The sequence below is a fragment of the Girardinichthys multiradiatus genome, chromosome 1, assembly GCF_021462225.1.
Source record: "Girardinichthys multiradiatus isolate DD_20200921_A chromosome 1, DD_fGirMul_XY1, whole genome shotgun sequence".
NCBI classification, from domain to species: Eukaryota; Metazoa; Chordata; class Actinopteri; order Cyprinodontiformes; family Goodeidae; genus Girardinichthys; species Girardinichthys multiradiatus.
In genome coordinates this window covers 37,688,589-37,709,814 of record NC_061794.1, presented here as the reverse complement: position 1 = coordinate 37,709,814, position 21,226 = coordinate 37,688,589, and the positions used below count along the sequence as shown (strand labels likewise).

General features: G+C 39.3%; 1 protein-coding gene across 6 annotated transcripts in view; it reads right to left on the bottom strand.

Annotated features, from left to right (window-relative positions):
* The window catches only part of camta1a (calmodulin binding transcription activator 1a), a 492,714-nt gene that overhangs the window by 8,237 nt on the left and 463,251 nt on the right, over positions 1–21,226 (bottom strand). For 5 of the 6 annotated variants that reach the window (XM_047362441.1, XM_047362449.1, XM_047362464.1 and 2 more), the window contains 11 exons: positions 9,859–10,058; positions 9,516–9,712; positions 9,329–9,407; positions 8,891–9,239; positions 6,913–7,388; positions 5,482–5,660; positions 2,824–3,067; positions 1,992–2,063; positions 1,883–1,903; positions 1,590–1,789; positions 1,197–1,271 (listed from right to left, as the gene is read on the bottom strand). In XM_047362441.1, coding sequence (XP_047218397.1) covers positions 1,197–1,271; positions 1,590–1,789; positions 1,883–1,903; positions 1,992–2,063; positions 2,824–3,067; positions 5,482–5,660; positions 6,913–7,388; positions 8,891–9,239; positions 9,329–9,407; positions 9,516–9,712; positions 9,859–10,058 — 2,092 coding nt within the window. The remainder of the gene's footprint in view (positions 1–1,196; positions 1,272–1,589; positions 1,790–1,882; positions 1,904–1,991; positions 2,064–2,823; positions 3,068–5,481; positions 5,661–6,912; positions 7,389–8,890; positions 9,240–9,328; positions 9,408–9,515; positions 9,713–9,858; positions 10,059–21,226) is intronic. The other variant, XM_047362482.1, reaches the window with a different exon arrangement.

Sequence of the window (21,226 nt, the reverse complement as noted above, 5' to 3'; positions counted from 1 at the left end):
CTAACACACTAAGCAAAATAAAAAAAAGAGATGGGTAAAATTATCTGGTTAGGGTAGCATACAATGGAAGGAAGAACACCACTGTGCAATATCACCAATGTGGGAAATGATTAAAAGTTAAGTGGTATTAGACAGGGGTATACTTACTGCTATTATATACTGTTAATTTTACTGTGGCTTATTGATTATTTAAATGTAAAGTACACTTTTATGCCACGAACCAGCAGAATAGAAGATGTTTATTTGGAGTGCCTTGCAAATAATTTACATGCCTTCAAACGTTTTCACAGTTTGTCAAGTTAAAACCACAAACTTGAATACATTTAGCTCATAAGCATTAAAAAAATACAGAATATATATATACTTCAAAACTTTTGCTTTTGTATTGATTGTTTTGTTGAGTGTAGCTCTGTCATTGTCCAGCTGGAAGATCATCCTATGCTCCAGTCTAAAGTCAGGTTTTCCTCCTTAATTGTTCTGTATTTAGCTCCATCCATATTCCTATCAACTCTGACCATCTTCTCTGTCCTTCCTGAAGAGCATCTTCTTCCACATGTTTGCTGTGTCCCCAGATTGCTTGTGGCAAACAATAAACTGAACCTCTTATGGTTTTCCTTCAACAATGGTTTTCTTCTTGCCATAAAGACCAGATTTGTGGGTTGTATGACTATTAATTTTACGGTTTACAGATTCTGTCTCCTGAGCTCTGGATCTCTACAGCTCCTCCAGAGTTACCATGGGGCTCTTGGCTTCTTCTCGTAAAACAATGCTCTGTTTGTCTGGTCCACTGGTTTAGGTGGATGACCATTTCTAGATAGATTTCCAATTGTGCCATACGTTTTCCATGGTTAGATGATTGACTGAACAGTGTTCCTTGGTCTTCATGATGCTTTTTGTTTGCTAACATTGTGAGGCCTTTTAGGCCTTCACTGAACAGTTGTGTTTCCACTCAGATTTAATCACACTGGTTTATTTGAACTGGAATTTATTTAGTTGTTTCAGAGCAAAAAAGGGTTGAATACAAATGCTTCCCACATGCTCTGATACTTACTGTTGGTGTATCACATAAAATCCAAATTAAACACATTTAAGTTTATGTTTGTAACTTGACAAAATATGAATGGGTTCAAGGGGTATGAATACTTTTGAAAGGCACTTTATTCAGAGTGTTAGCTTGGGTTGGTGTTTGGACCTACCTGTGACGGCAGCGTCGTAGGAATCTCATAATCTTCCTTGCAGCCTGATCCTGCCTCTTTGTGAGCAGACTCCCTCTATAAAACAGCAGAAACACTTAGGTTAACTTTATCATTCAGCAAAAAATGTATTAGAGTTTATAACAAATCACAAAGTATTTAATAAACCAAAAGAGATTACACATCATCTGTCAAACTTATTTTTGCTAATGATTTTGTTGATAAGTGATTCAAGACATTCAGCCTTTTTCAGTCATGCAGACAGGCCTCATAATTTAACTGTCACTTTATTGTTATGCACCAAGATGAGGAGGTTCTTCCTGCATCCAGCAGTCTATAGCAGAATGCATATATGCTATTATTTTTCCCTAATTCCCCCCGTACTTAGGTGTTTACCTCAGTTTGTGCTGCACCAGGGCAGCAGCAGCCCCACGGTGATGGGGCTTAAGCTTGCCAAACTCCTTGTAGCTGCGGTAGTATTGCTGAATGAGCACGGCTGCCCTCCGGCTCTGCTGGAACTTCTTCTGTTCGTGGTAGCTGCGAAATTTACTCTGGATAAGGATGGCGGCCTGCGTCATCTTCTTATAAAGTGCATACTGAGGACAAGAACACATCAATGTGTCATTTTGTGCTTGATGAAAAGAATGATGTGGGTTCATGCTGTACGAGGATATGACCAAAAAAGTTACCTTTAGGGCTATCCATGTTAGCTTGTAATTAGAAAAAAAGACACATTTTGAATTTTGCTCTGTAGAGATATTCAGGCATGGAAACAATTTTGTGGTGTTCATTGCCTACCTGTTTATATTTCTTGTAGCAACGTTGTATAACAGCAGCAGCTACTTCCTGTTGCTCCCGGAGTGGCCGCCCCTGTTGGAAAATAGAGTGGGACAGGTAAGAAGTTACAATAGGAGCTCCTTTCTGCCACAAAGGATATGTGTAGGTTGCTGAGGTGTTGTCATGGTTAGCACATGAACCCGCCTCAGATAAAGAGCACACTTTGTGGACAGACCACCTGTCAAACAGTGGAGGAAGTGACCTGCTGCCCAACAGAGAGCCACCTCAGAATCAGCTGGCAGATGGGCTAAAGACAACTGTGAACGACAGTGAACAGTTTGTGATAATAAGACTCATTGGAAGTATCTCAAGGGTTGGGTAGGAAGTTCAGGAATGCGACTGGGCAACGAGGGAAAAGACAAAGACAAAGTGGGAGCTCATTTGCTTAATAAATGTCTCTAAGTAATGCAGGGATATGGGGTCAATGCAGCTCCCCTAAGCCAGGCCATGCTCTGCTCAAGCCACCTTTTCCATGCTGGAACCACAGGGACATGTTTGTGTTTTCTCTTAATATTATAATACAGTTATAAGTAGACATACAGAGAATTAGACAAATATAGAGATTGAAATTAATTAATTAAAACCATAATTAGAAACAGTACAACACAAGACAAAATAGGTAATAAACCACATTACATATGTTGAACTTCAATCCATAGCCAGATTAAAGGGAATCCTTCATCCCTAAAATTCAAAAACAAATCCATCCAGTTACACCAATCCTTCGCCTGTAGCTCTATGTGTCTGGGCTTCAGCATAGACAGCTTTCAGGACCTGAACCCCGGGACTGTACCTTGTACTTGCGGAAGGCAGTTTGGACCAATCGGGCGGCCTCGTAGAGCTCTCTCTGCTCAGGATCTGACAGAGTCAGCTGGGCCAAGTCTCGCTCCACTTTGCTGTTGGAGGCATTGATGAACTCACTCCAGTCAGATGGGAAAGGGACCACAGATCTCTCCAATGGGCCCTCTCTAAGCGGAGACCCCCGAGGACTCAGGTTAGGGTTAGATGATGGTGTCAGTGGTTCATTGTACAGAGATCTATCAAAAAAGCAATGTTTTTAGAATCTTTTTAGCTGTTTTAGTGTTTTTATGTCTTACTTCAACAATGTATATTCTTTTCTAAAAGTATTGAAGTAGAAGAAAAAGGGGGCAAATGTTTATTTCATAGGACTGTAGTTTAAACAGGCCATTCATACTTGAAAAGACTGAATAGACAAGAAAAAACAATAGACTAGAAAATACATAGAAGTGTTAATTCCTTTATGAATGTATGTCACTTTGACTTTGATTCAGTTGTGCAATTATTTGATATTATTATAATTGCTTATCTTTAGTGCACCACTGTGGCTTCCATTTGTCTGTCAATCTGTTATTAAAACAAATTGGTTTTACTTTTGAGGGACACCTTAAGAATCATTCTATACTAAAATAAACTGTGCTTTAAACCAAACATGGATCTGGAACATACAAATGGGTTCCTACTTTTTCTGCTCTAACAGTCGGCTTCAGTCTGGCTCTACTTTAGCATGTGTTACAACCCCAATTCCAAGTTAGGTCCTTGTGTAAAACATAAATAAAAACAGAACACAATGATTTGCAAATCCGGTTAAACCTATATGTAATTGAATACTTTACAAATACAAGATATTTAATGTTTACACCAATTTTATTGTTTCTTTGCAAATATTCACTTATTTTGAATTTGATGCCTGCTACATGTTCCAAAAAAGCTGTGACAGTGTCATGTTTACCACTGTATTATCTTTCCTTTTAACAACACTCAATAAGCTGGGGACAGAGGACACTAATTGTTGAAGCTTTGTAGGGGAAATTCTTTCCCATTCTTGCTTGATGTACAATTTTAGTTGCTCAACGGTCCAGGGTCTCTGTTGTCATATTTTGTGCTTCATAATGCTCCACACATTTTCAATGGGAGACAGGTCTGGACTGTAGGCAGGCCGGTCTAGTACCTGCACTCTTTAACTATGAAGTCACGCTGTTGTAGCACATGGAGAATGCGGCTTGGCATTGTCTTGCTGAAATAAGCAGGAGGTCCCTGAAAAATATGTTGCTTGGATGGCAGCATATGTTGCTCCAAAACCTGTATACCTTTCAGCAATAATGGTGCCTTCACGGATGTGCAAGTTACCCATGCCATGGGCACTAATACACCCCCATACCATCACAGATGCTGGCTTTTGAACCTTGCGCTAATTATCCTTTGTCCTCTAGGGCCAAGAGGACTCGACGTCTATGATTTGCAAAAACTATTTGAAATGTAGACTCGTCAGACCACAGCACACTTTTCCACTTTGCATCAGTCCATCTTAGACGAGCTTGGTCCCAGAGAAGCTGGTGGCGTTTCTGAATGTTGTTGACAGACCGGCTTTTGCTTTGAATGGTACAGTTCGAACTTGCACTTGCATATGTAGCGAAGAACCATGTTAACTGACAACAGCTTTCTGAAGTGATCCTGAGCCCATGTAGTAATATTCATTAAAGAATAATGTCAGCTTTTTAATGCAGTGCCTCCTGAGGGATCGAAGGTCACGGGCATTCAATGTTGGTTTTCAGCCTTGCCGCTCACATGCAGAGATTTCTCCAGATTCTCTGAATCTTTAATGATATTATGGACTCTAGATGATGAAATCTCTAAATTCCTTGCAATTCTACGTTGAAAAATGTTGTTCTTAAACTGTTGGAATATTTGCTCATGTAGTTCACAAAGTGGTAAACCTCACCCCATTCTTGCTGGTTCAAGACTGAACCTTTCAGGGGTGCTACTTTTACACCCAATCATGACACTCACCTATTTCCAGATAAACTCTTTGCCTGTGAAATGTTCCAAACAGATGTCTTTTTAGCATTCCTCAACTTTCACAGTCTTTTGTTGGCCCTGTCCCTGCTTTTTGGGAATGTGTTGCAAGCACGGGTTTCTTTCATTGGGTCACTATTTAATAATCAACTGAGCCGTCAGCTGATTAACATTTTCCTGTGTTCATTTGTAACGCAGTACAAAGGTGCAAATACTTTTTCACAGTACTGTATATGTACATGCCATACAACTACTTTCTTTCTGCTGCTTACTTCAACATTGCATCTATTTTCTTTTGAAGATGTAGAGTAAATAATCTTAGAAACCATTTTTGAATTGAAATAAAATCTCAACAGATATTATTCAGTAATATATACTTAAATTAATATATTCTTTTGTGGTCTTAACTCATCTACAATTAGCATATTGAATTCATTATGAACTTGATATAAAACGTGTACAAACCAATGGTAGGTTTTTGTAATGTAAAAAAAATATTACAAATAATTTATTAAAGTCTTGTTTTTTGACATACAAAACCTTGTTTCACAATTCTTTTTACAACTTTACAGGTAGTGTGAAGTCTTTTGAGACCCACTGACCCACTGTATTATCCTTTTTCCACGGTCCTCCTTACCGTAGGTGTATGATGCTTGGCAGCTGTTCTACATCTCCCAGGTAGCTGGCTAGCCAGTTCATAGTGGTGCTGACTGCTGATGTGTCTAAAGGCCCAGAGTCTGCAGCACTGAAGTTCTCCCTTTTGATTCTTTCTGGAGTTGCTTCAATGATTTGCTCTGCCAGAGTCATCATATTTACCTGTTGTTTTGAGAAAAACAAAGATGACTGACATCAGCACCTATCTAGTAAATTTTCATCAATTTGATATCTGCACAGTCTGCTTATGCATAATGTTTAATGGTTTGTCCGTGAGACAACAATGTGGGAATAATGGCAGGACAAAAGATAAATATAATAAAAGAGAAATTGCTAAAGGCTAAATTACTTAATCCAGCATTTCATCCTTTGGAGAAGTAATTAGACTGATATGGATGCCTGGAAGGATGTCTTGGCTGTTAAAGAAGATCAATAAGGAGAGTTTATTATGCAGTGATGGTCACTGACAGGGTGCCAAATGGCTTTGTTGTATATTACTTAGCAAATGCAGGAAGTGGCAATTCAGTGCATCCACACAGCTCCCTAACTCTGCTAGTACACGTTTTTGCAGCAAATCATTTCATGTCTGCACTTTTATTACTATATATAAGAAACAGTTGACAAATACTGTATGTTGGCATCACTTGTAAAAAAACTGTAAAATTAGACTCCCAGAACCGAACAATTCGTGTCAAACAGATGCTTGTTAAACATTAGAATTTAGGAAAAATGTATTACACATCTACAGCCAGAACAACAAATAAAAAATGTAAAACCTCCAAAACAGGGGCGTCTAAAGTATAGCCAGGGGCCATATGCGACCCTCGGAAGGATTTTGTGTAAATCCTATAATTTGTTCTCAGTAGCACAGGTGTTAAACTCTACTTCTACTCTATTTTGGGCATTGCATCATTAACTCCTTAAAAATAGCAGAATAATTTTAATGAAAATCTGGTTGACACTGGCATATCCTTCCAGAGGATAATGAATAAGAATCTGTAGAGAAGACAGTGTAAGAGAGAACCAAGGATCCTGTACTATCTAGAGAGATTGTTCAGACAGGAATGGTCAAAGGATAAGTCCTGTTCTTCTGGGAAAAAGAGATTGTACAAAATACTGACAACTATTTCTTAGCCTGCTTTTTTTAGCTATCAAATTAAAAGACTGATTTCAATGAGACATTATGCTTCTGCATTAAAAGATTGCTTTTCTTTTAAGGATTTTCACCCATCCTTATCAGGGGTGCCAATAAATATAGGTGGCATTGTCAGTGTTGTTAGTTACTCCATGAGACTGCATATTATATCTGATATAAAGTAGTCTAGAAGTAGACTAATGTCTTAAAATCATCCTTTTGCTGCACTACAGCTATAGTTTACACACCAAGATGACTATTTACACTTTTTCTGATCACCTGTAGGTCATCCATTTGAGTGAGACAGTCCTGGTTCTCCAGGTCTTCGCGATATGATAGAAGTTCTGAATCTGCCATTTCTCTGTCTGCCATAACAAGCATGCCTAGTTGCTCCCGCTGCCGCAGTCGGTTGACCAGCTTCTCCTTTCCTAGACTGCTGCCGCCACTGATCCCCAGTGCCTTCTTCCCGAGGCTGCTGTGGGAGAAATTCTCTCTGGAGGTCCATCTGGTTGTCCCAGTACTGCCTCCTGTTGGTAGACTTTTGTCTGCACTCAGGCCTTCCAAAGACACGCTCTTAGTGCTAGAGGACAGTTTGTGGATATGTTGCTGCTCCAGGCTCAGAGGAACAGACATGGGCTTGTCAGGTCGATTATTAAATAATTCTGGGTTAGGTTTATGTTTTTTAGCTAATGGAAGGTCTCTTTGGCCCTCGCTGCTGTAGCAGTTAGAAGGTTCTGATCTTGGCCGCCTTAAATCTGCAAAATAAAATAAAAAAGCACCACCATTATTTGAACACTTCATAAGCTTGATTAACCTAAAAATACAGTGCCTTGCAAAAAACATTAATGCATCTTTTTCAAATTTTCTCACTTTACTAACTTTAAAACCTTTAATGTATTTTACTGGGTTTATGTGTGAGTTTTATGGACAATTTTAATATATGGAGGTGCTTTGATATAAATGACCCCACTGTAGCTCTGGCTACATCCGTTTAGAGTCATAGTCCTGCTGGAAGGTTCAATGATTTGCCCTGAATTTGCACTGCTGAAAGCATTCCCAGAGCATGATGCTGCCACCCCTGTGTTTCACCATGGTAATGCTATATTCAGAGTGATATACAGAACTTTTCTGTCACTTATATCGATTTGCATGTAGGCCAAGAAGTTAAATTTTGATCACATCTGATCAAACTTGTACCATGTTCTTTCCATTTTCGGTTGATGGATTGAATAGACCTCAGTGAGTAATTCAAAGTTTGGGATATTGTTTTAACCCTGCTTAAAACATCTCCACAACTTTCTCCCTGAACTGTCTAATATGTGGGTAACAAACCTCTGTGGCATTAACGGATTAGTCATTTTTAAGCTGAGACCAGTTTACACACATGTACTTTGTACTAAGTAGGTGACCTTCACAGGCAGTTGGTTGCACTGGATTTTATTTTGGGGTGTCAGAGTCACATGCCACACACAGATTTTTATTTGAAAAGAATGTATGAACCATGTTTCATTTTCCACAATCATGTCTTGACTTGAAAACTGGCTCGGTTGTTTAGCTGTCTTTTTCTCCTAGATGAAGCCACTAAAGGAACTACAACCATTAAATTTTCACTTTTCTTTTCCATAGAAAGGACTCCTGGATCAGTGCTTCTGTGTTCTTTTTGTGTCTCTGCTCTGTTCTTTCAACCCCCCAGTCGGTTGTGGCAGATGGCCGCTCACACTGAGCCTGGTCCTGCTGGAGGTTTCTTCCTGTTAAAAGGGAGTTTTTCCTCTCCGCTGTCGCTACATGCATGCTCAGTATCAGGGATTGCTGCAAAGTCATTGCAAGCGACTGTCCACTGTCTCTTTATGCTCATCCAGGAGGGGTGACTGCTGCAAGTCACTGACTCAATACAATCTGCTGGGTTTACTTAGATAGAAAAACTCTTAACCAATTTGAATAATAAACTGATTCTGACTGCACTGTTTGATAGTTAGGATTAATTGGAATGTATGTACTCGACTTGAAATCTGTATGATTCGACTGAATTGACTTTGTAAAGTGCCTTGAGACGACATGTGATGTGAATTGGTGCTATATAAATAGACTGAATTGAATTTCTTAGCCCATCACATAAAATTCCAATAAAACACATTGAAGTTTAGTGTGGTAAAAATCATAAACGTTCAAGGGGTATGAATACTTTTGGAAGGCTCTCTAGTGGTCACACACCTTCAGGTAACAGATTTTCCACCGATCGTTCTTTAATTAGACTAACCTGGGTTGGGGCTGGCGGTGCTGGGTGTGGTTATTGTATTAGCAGGACCTCCTTTCTTGCCAGTGGGAGCTACTATGCTGTCATTTGCCCAGCTGACCATCCAGCTGTCGGAGGTGGGTGCGTCAGGGGTTGGGGAGAAAGACATGCGAGTTGTGGGAGGCAGAGGGGCTGGTGGTTGCTGCTCTTCCCTCTGCAGTTGCTCCAGACACTCAGCCAGCTTGGTATGGCCACGAGAGCGAGCGATTGACAGAGGCAGGCGACCCAAGGAATCGGGGATGGCAAGGGCCCGCCTGTCCCATTTATACAGGACCACTGCTGCCTCTAGATGACCAAGTGCACATGCCCACATCTGGAATGGAAACAGACGAAATAATAGCAACAAACAAGTCAGAAAATTAGCAATTTATGCATTTTTAAACAGAGAGTTTTGGCACTTACCAGAGGTGTGCAGGAAAAGTGATCAACGTTTAGAGGGTCCACTTCTAGCTCCAAATCAATACTATCAGCATGCTTAGTGCTGCACAAGAGAGGGAAAATAATAAGCATCTCTAATATTTGTTATGGTGAACCATTATGATCAATCCCAGTGCCGATTACATAGAATGCTGGATAATTTCATCCTCACCGCCATTTGATGAGTGTCTGAATGAGGGTGGCGTAGCCCTGGCCAGCAGCTAGGTGAAGGAGTGTCATCCCTCTGAAGGTCTTGGAGTGGATTAAATGTTTGGACTTAGCCCAGCAAGCTCTGCTCATCATCTTCTCACAGACTACTACAACACGGCTCTCAAAGGAGCTGCTGGCCTGCGTCTGGCCAGATGCACACTCAAATACATAAGAAAGCACACAGTTATTGAAAAATATATTTCTGTGGTTTGCAATATTTTATCAATCAGTGATAGAAAAGTATAATGAATGTGCTAGGTACTGTTACATGCAACAACAATCTTCAAACATGATGTGACTTTTACCTGTGACTGACTGTTGTTCCCTCCTCCACCGCCTCCTCCACTACCCCCTCCCACTCCTCCCCCAACCCCAACTCCTCCTCCTGTTCCTCCCCCAGATCCGCCACTCCCCGCACTGCTCGTCTGCTGGTGGCTGGCCATTTCTGCCATCCTCCTCTCCATCTGCTCCAAGCGCTCTAGGATTGACATTCTGAACTGGTTATCTGGATGAAAAGTTGGACACAGAAGATAAATGCGTCAGCACACAAAAGTAGCATCAGCTCTGAGGAAACACAAAAGTCAGAATGCTCGTTCCAGCACGGAGGCCTTAATCCTGACAGCACAAATGATCACTCAATATGCACCTCAAGCTGTACCAACATGAGCCAAACTGCATAGGGCTTGCAATCTTTCATTTAGAAACAAATGCACAAGTCCACTTTTCAGTAGCAGTAAGGCTGATGAAGCTACTTTAAGTTTTAAAAATAACAGAAATTCTTTCATAAATAGCTTGTCTTGTCAAAATAAAAATAGTATTAATCGCAAACTTCTTCTGTATGATTACTTTAGCAAAATCCTATTGTATATCTCAGATTTGACCTTTCACCTATAGGAGCAGCTTTTCTCCAAGTTACCTTGAATGTCCTTGTCCGTCCATAGGGATAGTCAAAACAACTTCTAATTTGTGCAGGTGATGTGGAATCACCAGAGCATGAACATTTTAGGACTGTTCACAGTTTACAAAGTATTGTCTGAATACTTGTCCATGCTCATAAATGAATGATCCTATATTGCAAATTTCAGAATATTCATTATTATATACAGTAAATATTATTGTGTTAAACTCTAGATGTGAATCTGTGTTTTTATAAAAGTTTTGATTTTTAGAAGCAGTTAAGTGTAAAGAATCCCAGTCATAAAAATAGGGACATTTTTGGTCTCTCAGAGTCTGAAGAAAGCAATTTAGAAAAAATGATATGAATCCAATGTTTCATTGACTGCCTGAGACGTAGCTTTTCCCTTAGCTAAAATTAATCTCTGAATTGTTGATTTGTTATTTCTGAGACTTGTCCTCAGAAATGAAAAAAGAACAAACCCATTAAGGGGGTTTTCTGGGCCTGATGATTTTTTTTTTATTTGGTTGTGATCATTGTTTTGTTGTTTTGCATCATATGCTATTCTTCGTTTGTTTTCTTCATATCCAACCCAGTTCTGAATCCAAAGTGAGAAACCACCAAATCATCCAATGACCTGGGCCAAAACCAACAGCCTGCCAGTCTGAGTGACAGCTGTTCATACTGAGGTTCCTCCGACAGCCCAACTAAATGATGGGACTGTTCTAGTTCTGTGATTGAGAACAGCATGATTATGGACCATAGTGAGATGTTTATGATTATTTCTTAAGTGGCAGCGTTGGTGCTGAATGCTGACAATTCAAGGTGTTCCTGAGGCTTTGAATTCTCAAGGTGCGTTTACACCGAATGCAATTTTGGCAAATTTTTTGCCAGATTCATGTGCTGTCGCTTGCCTCACATTCCGCCAGCAATTCGTGTGGCCAACAGGCGACAACGCTCCACTCGTTCCACTCCCTTTACAGCATCATTAAATAGGAGGAGCTTCTAACTGCTGCTTGCCGGGTTCAACTCAACATGGAGAAAGCCAAACAACACTGCTGGTGTTGATGTCCCTGGGTTCACCAGAGACGGAATCAGTTGGAGAGCACCACAACTTACTCCAGGAGCAGTGTTTGGATCACATTCGCTTTCAGTGGCACTTCCGTCTATCCAGGACCCAGTTTGAGGACCTTCTGCCCCATGTTGGGGGACGAATCAGCCTACGGGACACCAACTACAGGTGCTGCATCCCCGCTGCAGAACGGTTGTCTTCGGTGAGTGAATAAATCTCAGCTCAATAGCTAAACAGCCAAATTGTACTGTCCACATGTTCTAAATATAATAAACATTTTTGTGCCTAAACATATGGACGAGGACAGGCAAAATACAATGGGCAAGAGCTGATATGACAACAAAATGTAGCATAGTAGCATATTGAATAATTACGTAATAAGGGCTGATCGGCGACCTAGAAATCAGGCTTGCTGACATATGCATCTGTAAATTCAATACTTATGACTAAAATATAATTTCCTACATGAACATATATGTACCCTGAGCATCTGCTGTGAATTTCATACTTGAATGACAATTGTTGTGCTGAAAATATGGCGATTTGAATGAACAGAAAAGTTCCGATTTTTCAGCTCTAGTCGCCTTAATCACATTGTTCGCATCGCGTCCTTTGCGTCCTTCGCCTCGCTTCTGAACGCACCTTTACATAGGGTTAACATGTAAATAGCTCGCTCCAGTCGTGTCATTCACGTTCAGTGTGAACGCACCTCTACAGTATAAATTAGACCGAAACTGGGCTGTAAAACCTCTTTCCATAAACATCTGAGAGAACAAAAAACTTGATAAATCTTAGCTTTTAATCAGTTTAGATAAAATATTTTGAACATTAATTTCCTACTTTTTAAACTTCTTCCTTTAGTCTACAGGCGTTGTTTGTCATTGTTGAGTTATTTGGCTGTTTGTTTCCTTTGCTTGATTAAAACTTAGTTTGATTAATAATACAGTCAGTCATTTTCTATACCGCTTATTCCATAGTGGGTCGCAGGGAAGCTGGTGCCTATCTCCAGCAGTCTATGGGCGGGAGGCGGGGTACACCCTGGACCGGTTGCCAGTCCATCGCAGGGCAACACACAAACAACCATGCACACACACACACTCATTCACACAGCTAAGGGCAATTTGGAGAGACCAATTAACCTAACAGCATGTCTTTGGACTGTGGGAGAAAGCCGGAGTACCCGGTGAGAACCCATGCATGCATGGGGAGAACATGCAAATTCCATGTAGAAAGACCCCAGGCCGGGATTCGAACCTTCTTGCTGCTAGGCAACAGTGCTACCAACTGCGCCACCATGCATTAATAATACATTTAATCTTTAATTTCATTGATTACTAGCTCTCATTAATAATTTACAAAAATCATTGAATATATTAGTGTAGATTATTAATAAAATTTTAGTCCTGACAAATATGGAAAAATCTCCTTACTTTATTATAAATGGGAAAGATCACTCAATGAAAAGAAAAGGATTGTATTCATCAGATAGATTTTTGATAGATTGTGAGACTGAATACTAAAATAATTTGACCTAGCTTAGTCACACGAGACATCCAATCAGTCATCTGCTAATGACTTTCAACATTAAACCTCTTTCACAGAGCAGTTAAGCTTCAGTGCACTTACAGAGTTTGAAAGACAGACAATACTCTACAGATAACACCCTACTGAAGGTCTTTTCCAGCTGATTAGATACACGATACACCCCATTATGGCCATGTTCCCTGCACCTGTTTGGAAAAGGGATTAAGAAGCTGACAGTATAAAATAAATCAAAACCTATGCAGCTATCTGAGGTCCTTGAAAAAAACAGCCTTTTCACACATCAAGATGGATGGAGCTGTATTTGATGACAGGAGTTTACTTTTTTAAAGGTCTGTGGCAGTAAAAGTGGTTTCACTGCCAGACCTGCCATCTGCTCAACTAACCTATATTTTTAGTGAAGCACAATTTACAATGAAAGAAGTCAAGAACTCTGATCACATACTGATTTTATGTAACAGTGAGACAACGTTCTACTTCGATCGCCCAGTAATTTACCATGCTGGCGTTTTTCATCAGCCTGTATATTGGCTGTATATTCTCCTCAGGTAAACCTTTTATGCTTTGTGTAGCATCAAACAGGATTTTATCCTTCCAGCATCAATATGGCCTCCTTAGGCAGCATCCTCTTAGGGTATTATACATAATTGTGCCTTAGACGGGTGGCTAAGATTAGACTTAAAAAACTTATCTAGGTCCATTGATCTAAATGTTAATTTAATCAAGACTAAAAAGTCAAAAGAAACATCACATAAGCAATTGTTACAGTTATGAGATCTAAGTAATTTATAGCTGTGGCTTGACCCTCATTGTAACCCCCCACCTCACCCCCCCCCCACACACACACACACACTAGAACTGCGATGAAACAAAATACCATATTTACCACACATATACACCACTGTTAAAAGATTTAAATAAGTCCTACAGCAATGCTGCAGTAATTACCTAATTAATGGCAATCTATCGCAGCAATTAACCTTCAACATATCATGCTAAACCCTGCAGGTGCCTAATCTGTACAGAGGAAAATTTACTCACCTCTGCATGCTAGAGGCTTGAAGTGATGGCAGCCTGACCTACTTTCTAAATAATTCAGCTAAAACCTATTTGAGCATTTTGAGCATTCATAGTAGATTCAACCTTTATTCCCAGATGGTCAGTTGATTCTTACAAACAAAAAGAGTTCAAAATGAGACAGTGGTGTCTCAGCATATGTAAAGTACTGCCTCAGTAAACGCGGTAAAAAAAAAAAAAAGTGAAGGGTGTGGTATATTTTAGAGACTTGAAAGAGCATTGGAGATTACAGGTAACTTGTTCTGTGAAAAAATGCACGACCCACTAATGATTGTTTTATGATACCTAATCACTTTTAGTTATAAACATGCCAATTCAATATAATTCAGTTTATTTATATTGCGCCAACTCACAACACAAGGCACTTTACAAAAAAAACATTATTCAAGCAAATCATACAAATTCCAAGTCAAGTACATAATGTACATTGTCATTGTCACATAAAATAATCATTTATTGCTCCATAAAAATAAATTATGTTGACTTTAACAGGGACCATAAAACATAGTTAATTGGCATATGTATAAATAATAATGTTCTTAGTTCCAAAGAATCCCCTTTTGACAGGATATGGTACCTACTGCATAATCTGATGTTTGACAAGGCATGATTAATTTTTCACATTTAGACATACAGTATGTAACACACAATTTTCAATATGACTGCATACATGTCAATATAGGAAACATGTCAGCAGCTAAAACTTTAAAAATTACACTTCTATATTAACTTGTAAAAAAAACATTGTGTAGCAAACTTAATGAACTTAGATAAGACATATGGGACTTTTAATTTGCCCCAGCAGACTAGCTTTCTTTGGTAGCTCCGGTCTTTCTTCAGAAAAGTTCTCTAACTATCTTACTAATAGTGTGTTTAGATGAAATACGTTTAATAGGCAACTTTTTTGCACTGTATTCACACTATAAAGCGGTTTCCAGCAAGTTGGTATAATTGTAGTTTTATTCTTTTGTACGCAACCTTTTTGTGCACCAAAAAGAAGTGGTCGCCTGTTGGGCATTTTGTACTGACCATTTAACCACAAACCTTAGATTTGTGTGGTTTAGCAGTTTATGTAATTTCCTGTAAAGACGTTCCCTTTAAACAGGTCTGAAATTAGTTTAAGAATTAGCGGCTAAAAGGTGATCTGGTTAAACAAAACAAAAAATGAGCTCACATACACATAAACAGAAAATAGGGCCTCATGAGCATCAGTGTGCATGTACACACACATAAGGTATACCACACACAGACAGTGGATTGGGATGGGCACAGAGAGCCCACTGCAGCAGGGAGCCTAGAAGACTGCATTAGCATTCCCCATTTAGCTACTATGAGGCCGTTTCTGTGGCAACCTGCTGCTGAGTGGTAACTAGGCGACAGGAGCATGGCTGTGTGTGTATACCCTGCCTGTGTGCTATTGGCTTATTGATGAAGGGGAAGAGAGGGATCCAGTATACAAGACAAAAATGTAGATAGACAAACAAAAATATAATCTATAAATCTTTTTCTGCATGCTATTTTTTCAGTGCTGAGTGCTTAGGTAGGGACCTGATGCCTTGAAGTGGGGAGCCTTCACAGCATGACCTGGAGACATTTGCACTTCGTGGTAACTTGGTAGCCCCAGCTAAAGGCTCCATGGAGAGCTAATGTCACTGTGAGACACAGTAAAGGAGGTCAAGTAGCTTTTATCATTGGAAAGAAAAGCACAATGCCACTGGCTGATAATTTGCTGCTCTCTGTGACAGTATGCTGGACTGTGAAAAATGGGCTGAAAGAACCACAATGAGGCCCCTGCCTCTGAGGCCAATTCCTCTGTGTGCTGTACACTACCTCAGTAAGCATACTGTCAGATCAGTTTATAATTTTCATAATAAACAGCAAACTGCTCAAAGTGTTTGTAGAACGTCCCATTAGGCCATATTTATCCTTATCCATCAACATATTGGCTAGTGGATGGTAAGGTAGTGAATAGTTGCCAGCCTACTCTGGTCTGAGTGTATGGGTTGCTAAAAGAGTCAAAAGGTTGAGGCATATGCCTACATCTAAGGTTGTGCTCTCATTTTGCCTTTGTCTGATATGTGGGAAGAGATACAAACACAGAGACAGAAGGAAAGAGTCGGGGATAGTTAGCAGTAGGCTGACATGTCTTTGTTCAGACCCAGTGCTGCAGTGTGCTGCAGTGCAGATGATGTCATCTCCACCTGCTGCCTGCTGCTCCAAATGCGATGCACGTCCACTGCAGAGGGAGGATGGGGGTAGAGACGAGTGGGAGGAGACAGGGAAGGTGAACAGCCAAACAGTACTGTAACAACACTGTGATGCTGTAAGGGCCCTCCCTCTCTCTGGTATACTCCCTTGTGACAGTGCGCGGTTGCAGATGTGGTCATTGTCAAACATTAGGGCCAGATTTTGACAAGGTATGTTAAAACAGCACTGTCTGCAAAAATGGGACAAACATTTCACTGTGCACTTTTTCAGTCAAGCTGAGCTTAAAGTTAGCTTGGCTGATAAAGTTTCTGGAGGTAAATGTGAAGGATTCCTACTTAATCTGGAAAAATATCCTACTGTTGTATAAAAAGACACTTCAGCAAGCTAGAACAGCTTATTTCTCATCATTAATAGAAGAAATCAAGAATAATCCTAGGTTTCTCTTTAGTACAGTTGCTAAACTTACTTAAATATCATACTGTTGTATAAAAAGACACTTCAGCAAGCTAGAACAGCTTATTTCTCATCATTAATAGAAGAAAACAAGAATAATCCTAGGTTTCTCTTTAATACAGTTGCTAAACTTACACAGAGTCATAGCTCTGTTGAGCCATCCATTCCCTTAGCTCTCAGCTATCAGGACTTTATGGGATTCTTCCAAAATAAAATTGATTCTATTAAAAAGAAAATCTTTGACACACTCCCGAGGATGATAACTTCATCCTCAGCAAGTGAGACAACATTGGAAGTAACTGTAGAACCTGATCTGTGTTTGGACTGTTTTGATCCTATGAAGCTTCCTGAGTTATCAGAAATATTAGCTTCATCTAAACCTTCAACTTGTATGTTAGACCCAATCCCAACCAAATTATTTAAGGAAGTGTTCCTGCTGATTACCAGCCCCATTTTACGTATGATTAACCTACGCTTAGTAAATGAATATGTACCACAGGCTTTTAAGTTAGCTGTAATTAAACCTTTGCTTAAGAAACCTTCGCTTGATCGAGATGACTTGAAAAATTACAGACCTATATCCAATCTTCCATTCTTATCTAAAATTCTTGTGAAAATTGTTGCTAATCAAATGTGTGAGTATTTACACAGCAATGACCTGTTTGAAGAGTTTCAGTCAGTCTTCAGAGCTCATCATAGCACTGAAACAGCTGTGCTGAAAGTCACTAATGATATTCTTATGGCCTCAGATAATGGACTTGTGTCTGTTCTGGTTCTATTAGATCTCAGTGCTGCATTTGCATCACAATATTCTCTTAGACAGGCTGGAATATGCTGTAGGGATCAGGGGAACAGCGCTAAGCTGGTTTAAATCTTATTTGTCTGACAGATTCCAGTGTGTTCATGTAGATGATAAATCATCTTTAAACTCCAGGGTTAATTGTGGAGTACCACAGGGTTCAGTACTTGGGCCAATTCTCTTTACTATATTTATGCTTCCAATAGGTAAAATTATCAGGCAGCATAGAATACATTTTCACTGTTACGCTGATGATACTCAGCTTTACTTATCCATAAATCCTGATGAGCCCAACCAGTTAGACTACAAGCATGTCTTGAAGACATAAAAAGTTGGATGACTTTAAATTTTCTGCTTCTAAATTCAGACAAGACAGAAGTTGTCGTCTTTGGACTGGAGTCTTTAAAAAAGAAACTGCTTAGTCAATCACTTAACCTGGATGGCATTAAATTGACCTCCGATAATAAAGTAAAAAAACCTTGGTGTTATTTTTGACCAGGACATGTCATTTAAATCCCATATCAAACAGGTTTCTAGGATTTCCTTCTTTCATCTCCGGAACATTGCCAAAATTAGAAATATCCTATCTAGGAGTGATGCAGAAAAACTAGTCCATGCATTTGTTACTTCAAGGCTGGACTATTGTAATTCTTTACTATCAGGATGTCCACAAAATGCAGTTAAAAGCCTTCAGCTGATTCAAAATGCTGCAGCAAGAGTTCTGATGAAAATTAAAAAGAGACATCATATTTCCCCTACTTTAGCTTCCCTTCATTGGCTCACTGTTAAATACAGAATATAATTTAAAATTCTCCTCCTCACATATAAAGCCCTTAATGATTTAGCTCCATCATACATCAGAGATCGGATTGTTCCATACATTCCTAACAGAGCACTTCGTTCTCAGACTGCAGGTTTACTGGTGGTTCCTAGAGTCTCTAGAAGTAGAATGGAAGGCAGATCTTTTAGTTATCAGGCTCCTCTCCTGTGGAACCAGCTCCCAGTTTTAGTCCATGAGGCAGACACTCTGTCTACATTTAAGGCTAGGCTTAAAACTTTTCTTTTTGATAAAGCTTATAGTTAGAGTGGCTTAGGTTATCCTGAGCTATCTTCCTTAGTTTTACCTCCGTCTTCTGCCCTCCCTGTTGGATGGACTAAGGGGGAGTCAGGTTTAGCCCGAACCGGCTCAGTTATGGTTGAGGTGCAAACACAGCCTCCATTTCTGCTACCTGTATGACCCCGTCTCTTTTCCAATGGTTATGGTCAATCTGACAGAGAAAGGTATCCCAAGCGTTGTGGTTTTTAGTATAACAATGACCATCAGTGGGCTCTAGATGGACAAACTGTCTACTTTTAAGGCTAGGCTTAAAACTTTCCTTTTTAATAAACTTATAGTTAGAGTGGCTTAGGTTATCCTGAGCTATCTCTGTAGTTATGCTGCTATAGGCTTAGGCTACTGGAGGACATAATGACCTCTTCGCTACATTCTCACACTACTCTCCAATTTTGTATTATTTGCTGTTATTTCAGCTTTTAACTTTGTTCTCTCTCTTTTCTCTTCCTAGAAGCTACACCTGGCCTGACTCTGTGTCTACCTGTGACACCTTTTTGGAGAGAGGCATCGTCCAAGCTTCTGCTGGCAACAACTTAACACCCTCTACCGATGATTCACAAGGCCCTGTCTTTTCAGTGTTTAACCCTTTCTCTCTCCTAGATTGACTGAGCTTAACTGTAACTAACTCTATGTGCTCTCTTTCAGACTCTAACCTTGAAAACTGGCTCAGAGTTTATCTGTTCTTTCTTTCTAGGTGAAACAACTAAAGGAGCTACATCCATTAACATTTACTTTTCCTTCCCATAGAAAGTACTCCTGGATCAGTGCTTCTTTGTTCTCTAAGTGTCTCTGCTCTGTTCTCTCAAACACCCAGTCGGTCGTGGCAGATGGCCGCTCACACTGAGCCTGGTTCTGCTGGAGGTCTTCCTGTTAAAAGGGAGTTTTTCCTCTCCACTGTCGCTACATGCATGCTCAGTATGAGGGATTGCTGCAAATTCAACGCCAGTGACTGTCCACTGCCTCTACATGCTCATCTGGGAGGAGGGAAGGCTGCAAGTCACTGACTGGATGCAATCTGCTGGGTTTCCTTAGACAGAAACACTTTTTATCCAATTTGAAGAAATAACTGAATCTTACGGCACTGTTCAATGGTTAGGATTAATTGGAATGTATGTACCTGACTTTTGTTAAGTGTTAAGTTTTGTTAAATTTTCGGAATTAAATTCCAAACATTACACTCTTTCTCAAACGTCTACATACCGGAACTCATTCCATGTGAAGATATGTGTTAAATATGTAGTGAAAATTACTGTAACCAAAACCCCAACCAGAACTGAGATAGATTTCTCTATGTAAGTAAGTATAAAATTGTAAATGATAACTTGATAACTTAAATTGTAGTGAATGTATCTAAGATTTAACTGTTGCCTGACTGTACTGAAGCAGATTCATTAAACAAAACTTCCAGGCCGAAGAGTAAGCCAGAGAAATAACTTATAACTCAACTTAGCTCTAGCTTTACAGAGCAGTATAGCAAGATTATTTTGCCTTGCAGGAACAGTATGTAAAATGTATGTAACTGACCTGCATATCAGAGGTGTTTACTCTGGAAGCTAAATGTTCATAAATAAATAAACTAACTTTACATTTGCCTTTATCCAAGGACTCTAAATCTGTAATTAATGAGAAGTGATTGTCAAACAAACAAGTCATTTCATACAGTTCATTTAAGGAATTCATTATGGACTCACAATGAGCAATAAAACAAGTTGTTAAATGAAGCATGTGCAAACTTCAAATATGTATAATGTAAACGATTTATAAGTGGAACTACTCACATTCTGCTTAGAGCACTGTGAAGCTTGGTCAAATTTGAAAGCACTGAAATAATTGAAGTTTAAAGGTTGCTTATTATTTTAGCTGCTTTGCAATTCCATACTTTTGCAGTTTTGGTTGTTTGTTTATTCTGCTGTATTCTATTTGTTCAAGTACACAATGGAGAGATTTGCCTGGGAATGTTTATCGATTTTATCATTTATTTATTTGGTGATTTAAAGTAATTTCCTATATTTTACTCATAGTATAGAAAAAGGAAATAATGTGATGTGATTCTGAAAAATCATATCTCCCAGCAGGAGGTCATCAGAGTTATTCTGATTTGATCAGAGGTTTTAATAAAACTATTGTTTTTTTCTAATGTTAAATATTTAGACAATCATTTAATATTGAATAACATTATTCATAATATTTAAGCATTTTTAAGATTTTTTAAATCTCCATAATTATTTAAAAGTACCTGAATACTAAGAGCAATAAAATTATCCAAAATTGCTTGTCAACAGGTGAGTGAAAACGAACAATGTGGCATCACAGGGGTGTGAAATGGAGGTAGGTTTTGAGAGCACCTCAGATTGGCAGCTTATTAGTATTGTTTAGATTGATCCTAACTCAAATACCTTATTAAAACTTTCATCAAACAACTGACCTAGAACAGTCTTCAAATTATTTTCAATGAAATTTTTGGTTCAGTTTGGTTTATCTATATAGCACCAATTCACAACAAATGTCACCTC